Here is a 12,081-nt window from a genome sequence, read left to right as displayed (position 1 = left end):
AACCAGACAAGGGTAAAACACTTCATTGCTTTAGCAATTTGGCAGGTTCCTGGGGCTATCCTGGCTCTAGCCCACACCTGTATCTTGCCAATAGCAAACTCTTCTTTCTTTCAGTGGTTAGCCAAATACTTGAGCATGCAGGCAACTGGGGAGAAGGGGAAAAGGCAGTTTTCCCATCTAACCTACAGTTTGATGGAGAATTCAGCTTTTGCCTAAACACGTTTTGTGAAGAGTCCACATCTGTGTAAAAAAAAATGACTTCATAAATAAATGGAACATCCAAATTCTAAAATAGCTGAGTTAGAATTGTCACCTGGTGCCTTAAAGGAGTCACAGATCGTGTGTCTCAGGCTGCCACTCTCTTTCAAGCGTAGGCACAACTGGGATGCATCCCATGATAGCCCTGCTGTTCTCCCTGGCTAAGAAGTGGGATGCAGGTGTATTGTGGGAAATGCTATTTTACAGTGGGCTCAGTCCATGGAGAACTAATGCATAAATAAATGAACCTACAGCTCCAGGAGCAACAGAAAACGATTTCTCAGTCAAAACATCTCTGTTAAGCAACTTTAACCATAACTTTCTGGGGAAAATAAACCTCCAAATTCATTCTGATTTAGGAGTACCATGATCCAGAATGCATAGTGGAATGAACTAGATAGCTTTAAACGTGCACGGATCTGTGAATCTTTTTGGAATGTGGGTTGGAGGTGTGGGGTTCACTTGTTAGTTTTACTGTTCGCTATTATCAGATAGCACAGCTGACATTAAACAGCCTGCTTTGCTTAGGATGCTGTGGGTTGAAGTGTTCCCTAGAGAGATAAAACATGATCAAACACTATAGAAGGCAGTGGAGAACTTCAAAAGTGGTTAAGAAAACCAGGAGAAAGTACAACATTTATATTGAGGGGAGAGGGGGAAAGAACTACTGTGAGATGAATTATTACCCTCGGTACTGAAACAGGATGCAAGAACTAAATGAGATGCTAAGAAAACACCACTTGTGTGCACACACTCTACCTGGGAGGATGGGAAGCAAACTCTCTGTCTCCTGAAAACCTCAGGACTGCAATCTCACGACAAAGGCTGTGAAGAGAAAGAATCAATCACTGTCACATTTGTCTTATTTACAGGATTTCTTATTTTAGGAATGCTTGATTTTGCTCTGCAAAACTCTTTGGTGACACCAATCACATCAAACACTCCCAAAGCAACAAAAAATAATCTCCAATAGTTTTATATCCTGGTTGGATCAAACTATGCAGTATCAGATGACCTAGTTTCTCCGAACTGTTAGAGAAAGTGCAGACAAAATTGTTACACTTGAACGCCAGGAGGATTCCAAGGGGAAGTAATAGGAGAGAACTTCCAGCTCTACTCCAGATGTCACCAGTTCTCAGACTCCACAGAGACACTCCAAAACTTCCCAGGGCAGAGAGCAGGAAAGAGTGTAAAACTGCCCCCGCACATGAAAGGGTACACAATTCTGTACCTTCTCAAATTCTGGTTGATGGCTCAGATAAAATCAGCTTACAGCAACAATATTACCAAGTGTCAGTGTTAGTAATCATCTTTGAACATGTTCTTCACCTGCCCCGCTACTGAGGTGATTCAACAGAAACCTCAGAACTTAATTCTCAGACTTGTATATTAGGATTAACCTCAGAAATTAGTCAAGACCTACATACCTGACTTGCACCTCTATCATCGTCTGGCAGGTATTTACTGATTTCAACAGACTGCAAATGCCGTTAACAGAGAGGCGGTTTTGACTGAGACTAAGAAAGACAAAAAAGGCAATTAGCTGGTCACTGAAACCACACGGGACTGCCCTGGCAGAAGCGGTCATCAGCATGCTGCAGGCTTGATCCCCTTTCACTTCAGAAGTGGCACGGCCGAAAACACACAGGACCACTAACTCCTCCTGGGGAAGGGGTTTTAATGAAAGGGTACTTCAGCACTTCAGGTGCATTTATACCAGTTTCCATGCGTGATGCTCTGAGCAAGTGACTTAACTTCAGCCTGAACAGTCTTGTGGGCTGAGTCTCATCCTTCCTTAAGAGTACTCAGAGCTGCTTCTGTAGCACTAATCCAGGAGGAAAAGGCCTCACCCAGACACCTGCTCAGCATCTCTGTATGGTCCTTGCCAGGCTCAAGAAAAGAGGGCAATTTGGTTATCTGGGTTTTGTACAAGGCAACACTTACTCCAGCTGCTCTGAAATTGATATCCAGGGGAGGCTTTCCAGCAGGTAACTGCAGCCTTCATCTCCAAGGTTGTTACCTGATAAACTGAGGCATTTTCCAGTTAGCGGGGACTATTTTGAACAGTGTAAACAACAAAGCCCTCAAAATCTGCTTGCTTTCCCTTTCCTACAATTGCTTTTTTGCCTGGACTGGTTTTCTGTCCCAGATCAATCTTCCCTGCTTATCTCTGCATGAAGCAACTTCAGACAAAGAGCTTTATCTCCAGGACAATATGATTCATGCCTTAGCCCCAAACCCATCTCACTTTAGAAAACCTAAGTGGGAATATAAACCAACAAACCAAACAAGTGAGTGTTTACTGTCCTCCTGGAAGGAAGAATGGAAGGCAGAAAACACTGGATGACAAAGATCTCCAGATCCCAGTTCAAATCAGTGAGTTAGAAAAACAGGGTTTGAGATGTAGCTAAATTCAAGTTACAGTCCGGACTGAACTGTCTTGCAACAGATATTCCTCCATTTTCCAGGGCACACAGGCTATGAGAGCTTTACAGCCAAATCCAGGTGGCCTCATATATAGGCAAATAAGGGAAGGTAGGGATGATACTCAATGCAACGTGTACATCATGAAGTGGATATCTTGCCTCCCTCCACTCATTTCTCCCAATAGAGCTAGATAGTTTCAGAAGACGAAAGGGACAACACAAAAGCAATCTGTGTCACTTCACTGGCTCAGAGGATTTGCTGGAGGAGCTGTGCCTCTGGGACAGCCCCATCCTGTCTCCAGCATGCAGTACTGCTTGATAAGCAGGGTCTGCTCTGCAACTGGCATCTCTGGTTACAGTCTCGGAGCCAGAGGCTGCAGTTGGCACAGGAATTGAAGGTTGCTCAGCATTCATCTCCTGCTGAACCTCACAAAAATCCCTAAACAGGGCCCCACTAGAGATAACTGAGCGCTGGTACCATTCCTTGTGGTCAAGCCCCACGTCTCACTGCCCTCTACATGTAATATCCCCTGTCCCCCAACACCCACCTGCAGCCACTCAACAGGAAAGAAAGGAGGCACTTACTCCACTTCAGAGAGACAGGGGCAGCTCTGGAGAATGGCAACGATCTCCTTCACATGTTGGGAAGACAGGCTGCAATCCTGCAAGCTGTGAACAGCAAGCATTAAGGAGCAGTGAGGGCCTAGACATTTCTGGCATCTCTCTCCAAAGGAGGGCACAGAGCAGCCGTACCAAGAGAGGGAGGTATAACTCTGCTCTGCCACACAATCCTGGGCACATTACTCTGCAGCCAGTGCTGCAAAAGGAGTGCAGAGGGATGCGCTTGCAGGGTGCTGTGCAAGTGCAACACCATGTGTAAGGGCTGCCTGGGACCGCCATGCATGGGAAGGGGACGGGTGTAATTGTTCCCACTGTGCAGAGTAGTGAGGGAAAGTGAAGCAGATAAGGGAAGGCCATTTCTTTGCTTTACCATGCTCAGATAACAAGCCTGAATTCTATTTTGTGAAAGCCACTACTCTCTTTTGGAGCCCAGGCAAGAAAGAAAACTATACAACTCATGCCTTTGGTAGCTATAAGAACATAGGGCAAGATGGGCATTATCAGGGGACCTCTGCCTCTCTAGGGCTGTAGAGCCCAACACACAAGAAATAAAGCCACTGGCTGGGCCAGACAGGAATTTCTATTGTTATTTTTATTTACTGATTCAAATTTATTTCAAACTTTTTCATATGTGGAAATATCCTCTGTCCTTAAGGACCAACACATCTGCTATCCTTGTCCTTCTGTAGGACCTGTCATCAGAAAATCACATTCACCAGCAAGAATTTCAATGCCTTCTCTTACCATAACTTCACACATCTAGTTGGAATTATATGTTCCTTATTCTCTTCCCATTTCAAATCCAAAGATCTGCAAACAAGCAAAATATATGGCCTTTAATATGCCTTCACCAAATATCTGACAACTTGAACACTGGTTAGTATTTTCTGGAGGTTTCCCGGAAGAAACCACAAGCTCTGTGTTCTGCCCAACAGTACCATGCAAGGTTAAGTGATTTTCAAGATCCAGAAGAGCTCCGTCAGGAGATGGGAGCACACCAGGTGTCCACACGGGATTTCACTGTATATTTGAATCCACTTGACAACCAAGCTCCAATTCAAAGGCACTACTAAGATGCAGGATGTTTTGTCTCCATGTGGGGTTGTGCCACCACAGGAAGGGACAAACATATCCATCTGTGCCAGGCTGCCTACAACAGCACAAGATGACTGTTCAGGCAGTGAGGTCCCTCGAGGACTGCACAACACAGGGCAAGATAAGTTCCCTACCAGGGAACAAGAGATTGCTTTGTAGTTTCTTAATTAAGGTAAAATCCACCCTTCCCTCAAACGTATGCAGGAGCAGGGAGAAATAAGATCCAGCCAGAGAAAGAACAGTCTTTTCCTTCATTCATCCTCATTTTCAACTGTTTTTCAGCAGTTTTGCAACAGAAAAACAGCACTTCAAGCTTACACAGGCACCAAGGTGCTGCCTTTGTGGAAGTGGCTGGAAGGTCTGTGCAAAGACCAGCTATTTTGGTTACCTCTCTCCTTGCTCCGGTGGATCCAGCTCTGCCAGATGCAAGGGCAGAGGCAACCACCCCTGTTGCTGGGGTAGTTTACAGTGACACCAAGCTGATGGTTTGAATAAGCATAACCAAATACAGCACAACCCCAAGTAAGTTTCTCACCGTGGAACTTTCCCAGATGGGCCAGAAAAATATAAAATCACGGTGTTCCTCCTGAAAAAGAGATTCAAGTCAATGTTAGGGGACAGGTGGAAGGATACCATTTCTTTAGCAGAGGTGCTCAGTAAGGACTGAAGTTGTGGCCTGGATGCTAGAGGGCCTGAACATCTGTCATGCTAGCACACTGCCACAGAGCAGCCATGGGGCTGGAGGGAGCAGGACACCCTGCACGCTGAACTGGGGCTGCAGTACGGACAAGAGACTAACACAGTTAAGAAGACTGGGCTGAGATTTTTTTTTTTTTTTCAGTTTGTTGGAAAGAGGTTCGGTAGAAACTCCATTCCAGCACAAAAAAAAAAAAAAAGAAAAAAAAAAAAGAAAAAGCTGTATGCAATTTGACTTCCCTTGAGTTACACCAAGGTTTACTTTGGCCTGTTAAACTTACAACATAAGACAACCATAAGAGCTAGGATTTAAAAATTGTACCCTTTCTCTGTCATCCTGGATCTATGAAAACACCAAAACCTGTAGTTTGAAGGAACAGAGCTAGAACTACTTAAATCCACACCTTTTCAGCAAACTTAACTGATTTATAGCAGATTTATGCTAGCTAGTAAAAGAATTTCCAGGTTGATATATTGCAGAGCTTAAAAGCAAGTTTAAATTCTATTATAAGAAGAAATATTACATTCTGCAAATCAAATATAGACCAAGGATAAAATGACCTATTAAAAAAATACAAAGAGGAAGCCTGCAATATGCTGAATTCAAATTTTATTCCAAACAGAAAAGAAAAAGGAGTAAAATTAGGTTTTGTTGACTTTGATTATCCAACAACTAAGCTGTAAAACAGTGTCCACTTAAGAAGTCAGCATCTAAAGAAACAAGATATTGGCTTTTGTAACAGCTCTCACATATTGGTACCTGACATGCAGTTCAGTAGCGTTTTGACATGCGATGACTTCCTTTGCCAAAACAACAACAGCGTTCAAGGAAAGATCATTGTTGCTCAGACTGTAAACATGAGGAAGAACACAACCTCAGCTGCTGGACCCAACAGCACACACTTGGTTACACAAATGCCCTCTGCTGTGCGCCCCAAACGCCCTGAAGCACACTTTCTTTTAGTCAGGGGATTTCTCCAAAACTTCAGCATGTTGCATTTAGGACTCAACAAAAGCATTATCACACCACAGTTGTTCTCTGCCAGCTAGAGCTCCCACGAATTTCGAATCAGAGATAGGTCCTTTATGTGCAACAGAAGAATCACTAACTGGTTTCGGGTTAGGTAGATGTCCGTTATACCTGCATGATTACACAATCGATCCACAGTGCAGTTACAACTCTTGCTATAACAAATCCAATTTAAGTACAGCATGCTAGTGTGGTCTAAACCCTGACATTTTAAAACATCCCTGAAGACACAATACTAGCAACCTCTGAGGATTTATTTTTTAATTGAATGTTTAATCTGTTTCATTACTTGTTGGACCTCATTAACTACAAAACATAAGGTCTTGCTTCTACAAATCCCCTGCTGGCTTTCAGGGCCACAAAGCACCATTCCTGTGAGCTTCAAAGGAATCATCCATGACAACACTGTATGTGCGCAACAGAAATGCATGTAGGAATGAGGCTTAAAAATTGCACTGGCTTCCTGCCTTTTCCATATGATAAGCTGCTTCACTGGGGACAGGCTGGCATGTACCACAAGCTGTTATACAGCAAGCCCAGGAAAGCAGAAGAGCAGGTACACTCCCCCTTTCCCCCCTCTTTCCGCCATGCTTTTAAACACTTCTAATCATACTGCAAAGCCAGTAATTAATTCCTGGATGGAATCCAGCAGTAACTGCAGGTATTTTTGGATTCACTTGCTTGCACCTGGGTGTATGTGGAAGACCTTTAAAGGCAGAGTCACTCCCTTTTGACAGGTAGGCAGGCAGTGCTGTGGCTTTGACTTCTTGCAGGAGCAGCACAGCTGTGTGGCTATCCCTCTCCTGTAATGCAAACTACGCTGAGACTCCAACACTTGCAGCAGCTCTGCTCTGCCTGCTGCTGCTGCTTAAACTGCCCATGACAGTTTTTCAAAGGTTTGAAATCCCTTCACAAATCAGGCTGGTTCTCTCCACCTAAAAAGATGCAGATCCATGTCAGGCATTTTCCTAGAAATCAGTCCCTCTCATTCAGCACTGTGCTGTTACAAGAGTGTTGCAAGCGGTACAGGAGAAGAGGGCTAACAAGAAGGCTGGGAATACTGGGATGGAGCCATCCTCTTTTATGCAGAGATGAGGCATCTCAACCTGAGCCTGACCAAGGGGAAGAGAGCTGAGGAGGCAGAAGAGGAAAAAGTCATGCCAGGCACCAAGTTGAGCACGTGCATTGTGATTCCTGGAGAGGTGTCAGTGGTGTCAGGACTCTCCTGAGATTATTTTAAAACACCTGGGTAAGAACTGTGAGGTTGAGTCCATCTCAAAGTGACCCAGGCCTCCAGCACATCCCTGCTTGCACTTAAATGTCTGTGCCTCAGCTTAGTGCCCCGCGTGTCCCCCACAGGCATCTCTAAGAGTAAGTGTCACCCCTTACAGGGACATCCAGCAACTCTTCTCTGATGAGGATATAACTCTTTCTGATGCTATGCTTGGCTTCATAGGGGCTACCATTTTTAATAGGTTTAAGCCATCTTTACTCACTCTATTTTCTTCAGTTTTTCCATTCTGGAAAACAGGTCCATCACCCTCTTCACCTCTGGATCCCGTATCCAATTGTCCTGCAAGCTGTACACAGATTCATTCTCATTAGTATTCCAGGCCCCCAAGGAAGGAGTGGTTGATTTGAGGGTCACTGCCACAACACACTCACTTTATTTCCTCAAGCTGGAGGCACTGTGATGAAGCCTGGATCAAGTCAGTCATCCCCTCAGCTGTGATGCTCCCACCTGTCAACCTGGAAAAAGAAAGAATGATTCAAACCAAGCAGAAGGATCCCGTGCAGCACATGGCAAGCCTGTCTCAGATACATTCCTGCACTGCACTCCCAGCACACCAACACAGAGAGGAGGTGGCCCGATTCTGCCACCTGCAACCAACTTTATGTTCCTATTCAAGCAGGCAATGCAATACTTGATGCCAGCATAAAACCAGAGCCACACATATCCCTGCTGCTCTGCATAGCACTGCATTACTCTGTACAGTGCTGCACAGAGCAGATCAGCCTTGAGTGAGTAGGTGTAATTAAACTGGAAGCTAGAAACACGGGACAGATGGGAAGAGAGAAGGCTCTGACCTTACAGCAAAGACTTACTCTAGTTTCTTCAGGCTCTCCATTCCTCGTAAGCTCTTTGAAAGAGCAGCAGCAAAGTCATTGCCGCATCTCCTACTATGAAAGCTAAAACATGAGAAAAGGGAAAAGCATAAACACAACAAAAATCAAAATAAGCTAGCACACAGAGCAGGTTAAAACATGATTATAAAAAGCATTTAATTTCTTTCTTAACAGCCATTGTATCATGCTCTTTTTTGCAGCATCTTTATCTTTTCAAATATCTAGGTTTTTTTAAAAATGAACAATTACACTTGCACATCAACTGTAAATACCTCAAGAGGCAGGTATAGTGACACCACAGGTAAGTGCCACCACAGCTAAGAGTCAGTCCTATCGCATGTCCCACCACAGTCAGGACCCTGGAGACAAGGGAGGTCACACAGGGGCAAACCAAACTCATACAAACAAAGAGTGTCTAACAGCTCCCATGTGATGAGCTGATGAGTTACAAGAGGGTTGATTTCAGGCCAGATACTTTAAATTTGGATGGCAGAGTAGCCAGAGTTTTCCAAAATATAAGACACAAAGTTTTTCAGGGAAGTACCTCTTTTATAGAAGGAACCGGTGGTGCTGGAAAAACCAAACAAACAGGTAAGCTTTCAGGCACACAAGCTCTCCTTTGAATCACCTGCAGAATGTTTTGATTACAGGAGGTATTGATACAAACCACCTTGGCTGCCTGTCTCCCACCATGTGTTTGGGGGCCAAGCAGAAACTCACTTACAGCCTTGTTGCCCGAGTGCCACCCTCCCCTGAACCAGAGGGATCGGGAACAAGCTGCAGACGTGCAGTGGCATGACAGACATGGCCCACAGTCATTAGGAATATGCTTGAGGTGATGCTGCTCCTTTAGATGGGTTCTGTACAAGAAATGCTTGAGGTCCCACTGCCCTTTGCCCACCCTTCCAAGAGATAGTATCCTGCAGACCATGAACGAGAGCAGGCGTGGACTCAAGTGCATATGAGCTGAGGAAGAACCCAAAAAAAATCCCCTGTTCTGTTCTCCTAATGCAAAGGCATCTGCTAATCTGGTCTCCGAAAGCAGAGGACTCCTTGCACTGCCCTGTGCCTGCATTAGCAATTTAGAGTTAGGATGTAGCATCAGAAAGCTTTTCTAACAGTAAATTAAATAGCATTCCTACTCTTCTCAATGGTGGCAGAGAACAATTGATTACTGTCCTTTTTACAATGATATCACTATCCAGGAATGACAGTTTTCACGTATCTGTTTCTGCTCCACAGTAAACAACATCATTCCCTTCAGGACAAGGCAATTCTCACCCTGGCTGCTCCCCATCTTCTCCACATTAGCAAACTCTACACATATTCCTCCAAGTCATTCACGGGAATACAGGATGAGACCTGTTCCACAACAGGATACCAAGAGATCCTCCTGGAAAAGTCCTTTCAGCATTACACCAAAGCACTGATGGAGAGCACCCGAGAGTGCAGCTGTCACCTCCTGTTCATCTGGTTTATGGTGATCTCACGTAGATCACAGCTTTCTTATTTGCTTGCAGGATTCGCCCTGCCTTTGCATTATCAAGAAATGCCTATCATTTTCTGTTTCATCTACTGCACTAACTACCCTGTTATTTGATTGTTTTAATAAAAACAAAGCAACATACCAAAAACCACAGCCAGAATGGATTTATCACCTTTATATCCTTTAATCCCTCATAAATTATTTTGTCAGTTTCTTCAGTATTGAAGTTATACTGGTCAGATTAGAATTTCTCACATCTTCTTTCCCTCCCTTCTAAAGAAATACTATGCCAGCCCTTCCAACCCCTTAGTCCTCTCCATCCACCAGCTCACAGCACTCAGTGTGTTTACCTCAAGTGCTCTATGTTTTTACAGCCAGCCAGCAGCTCCAAACAGTCAACATCCACAAGACATCCTGCAAAATCCAACTCACTCAAATCCGGGCCCAAGTTTATGACAAAAACCAAAGCCGCCACATCCAGAGGTGTCAGTCTGAAGTTTTTAAACCTGTACTTGACACTCAGCATGCTCCCAATGTGCTGGGCTACTTTGAGGTCTTGTGTTTCAAACGTGCAGTGGCAGAGCTCAATGACCTTGGGCCCCGTCAGACGAGTGGCTGCCAGTTTCTTGAGAGACTGCAGGATCGTGTCCTGCTTATCCTGCACCCAAGCTTCATCTTGCTCAGCTAGCAGCATGAGAAATGTCCTACATTCTTTTGATGACAAGCCTGAGAGGAAGATGTGAAAACTCTCCATGAATTCGGTCTTTGCCTCATTCTTTAAATTCCACTTTGACTTCAAAGAGAACTTCTTCTTCAGGTAGTTCTTGTCCACCCTTTTACTCACCATGAGACACAGTGCTGCAAAAAACTCCTGCAAGCTCAAGTGCACAAAGGCATAGCCCACCTCTGGGCAAGTGCCACTTGTCTTCACCTCGAAGACAGTCAGCAGCCCATGTAAGGAAGCAAATTCCTTCACGTGCTCTGGAATATCATCAACATAAAACACAAGCTTCTTATCTTCCAGGCCTTTCAGTGCAAGATGACACAGGCCCAAAATGGCCTCCTTGTTACAGTTCAGCTGAGTCTCCTCACCACCTGCACACTCTCCCTGCTGTTTGTTTATGAAGATGAGCAGCATTTTGATATAAAACTGTGTCATAGTCTGAGGAAGCTCCACACTCGTCTGGTGTTTAAGGAGCAAATACTCCAAACAGATGCACACAACGTTACACAGAGCAGGGATGAGGCACATGCTCAGGAGCTTGGTGTTGTTTTTCAGGTGAGCAATGGCTTGTTCTTTGAATGAATGCTGACGAAAATAGTGGCCGACGTATTCCTCAACCTTCTCATGATCAAATCCCCGAACTTCTGCTAGCAGACCTACTGTGTTTAATAGGAAGTTGGGCAGTCTCTTAGGTCGGCTAGTAACCAACACCGTGCAACCAGGCAGGAGCTTGCCACGACAGAGGTCTGCAAAGAGCTCAGATATGGACATACGGGAGGTAAGAGCTGGGCCTCCCCTGGAAGAGGATGACACATCCATGTTAGCTGCAAACTCATCCAGCCCATCAAAGATGATTAGCGTACGCCAGGCATTTTCCAGGAGGTACTGGAACACTGCATCAGGACTGTCTTCTGGCTGAAGGAACAGGTCAAACAAAAACTCCTTCAAAGTGAATTTTGTTTTTAATAAATTCAGCTGCCGAAACTCAAACAGGAAAGCGAAGAGAAACTGAGGTAAGGCACCTTCTGCCCATTTCTGACAAATCCTGTGCATCAGCATGGTCTTGCCTGTACCTGGTTTACCAAACAAAAAGATTACCTTCGTTGTGCCCGATGGGACCACATTACAAAACAGATCGGACATTTTCATGGCTGTATCCACATGCTCTTCAGGTTCAGGGGCACCTGCCACATCCTCTCGGGATTTATCTGTTTTCTCTTTTAAGCGGAAGGCTTTGCTCTGCTGAATTATAAGGTTGACAAAGGCTTGGTTGAAAGCTAGTGGCTGTGTTTGTTCCTGCGCTGCTGCTGGTCTCCTGCTTCCATATCTCTGGCAGATAGATTTGATGAGGAGGTGCCGGTATTTTTCAGGTGAATCTGATAGAAGACAACAGAGTGAGTACAAGGGTGAAAAAGTTAGTTCTGAGACATGACAGACCCAAAATACGACCTCTTATATGCAAAAAACCAATGGCCCTTATCAGAGGCTGCTCCACAGAGCTAGGTGGAGATGATGAATTCTAAACACATGAAAATAACCCATAGTTTTTCCTGTTTTTGCACAGGGGCTAAAGAAGAAGAAAATTCAGGGAAAATGTGAAACAGTTTTATATCGATAT

General features: G+C 44.6%; 1 protein-coding gene across 5 annotated transcripts in view; it reads right to left on the bottom strand.

Annotated features, from left to right (window-relative positions):
• NLRC5 (NLR family CARD domain containing 5) overlaps nucleotides 1–12,081 on the bottom strand; it is a 48,622-nt gene that overhangs the window by 26,307 nt on the left and 10,234 nt on the right. For all 5 annotated transcript variants that reach the window (XM_037408785.1, XM_037408786.1, XM_037408787.1 and 2 more), the window contains 11 exons: nucleotides 10,090–11,839; nucleotides 8,233–8,316; nucleotides 7,792–7,875; nucleotides 7,623–7,706; nucleotides 5,857–5,946; nucleotides 4,936–4,986; nucleotides 4,050–4,115; nucleotides 3,270–3,353; nucleotides 2,203–2,286; nucleotides 1,686–1,775; nucleotides 1,018–1,083 (listed from right to left, as the gene is read on the bottom strand). In XM_037408785.1, the coding sequence (XP_037264682.1) occupies nucleotides 1,018–1,083; nucleotides 1,686–1,775; nucleotides 2,203–2,286; nucleotides 3,270–3,353; nucleotides 4,050–4,115; nucleotides 4,936–4,986; nucleotides 5,857–5,946; nucleotides 7,623–7,706; nucleotides 7,792–7,875; nucleotides 8,233–8,316; nucleotides 10,090–11,839 (2,533 nt within the window). The remainder of the gene's footprint in view (nucleotides 1–1,017; nucleotides 1,084–1,685; nucleotides 1,776–2,202; nucleotides 2,287–3,269; nucleotides 3,354–4,049; nucleotides 4,116–4,935; nucleotides 4,987–5,856; nucleotides 5,947–7,622; nucleotides 7,707–7,791; nucleotides 7,876–8,232; nucleotides 8,317–10,089; nucleotides 11,840–12,081) is intronic.

Source organism: Falco rusticolus, chromosome 15 (assembly GCF_015220075.1).
Source record: "Falco rusticolus isolate bFalRus1 chromosome 15, bFalRus1.pri, whole genome shotgun sequence".
Classification (NCBI taxonomy): domain Eukaryota; kingdom Metazoa; phylum Chordata; class Aves; order Falconiformes; family Falconidae; genus Falco; species Falco rusticolus.
Note: the sequence above shows the minus strand (reverse complement) of the source record. Positions and strands in the feature narration are given on the sequence as shown.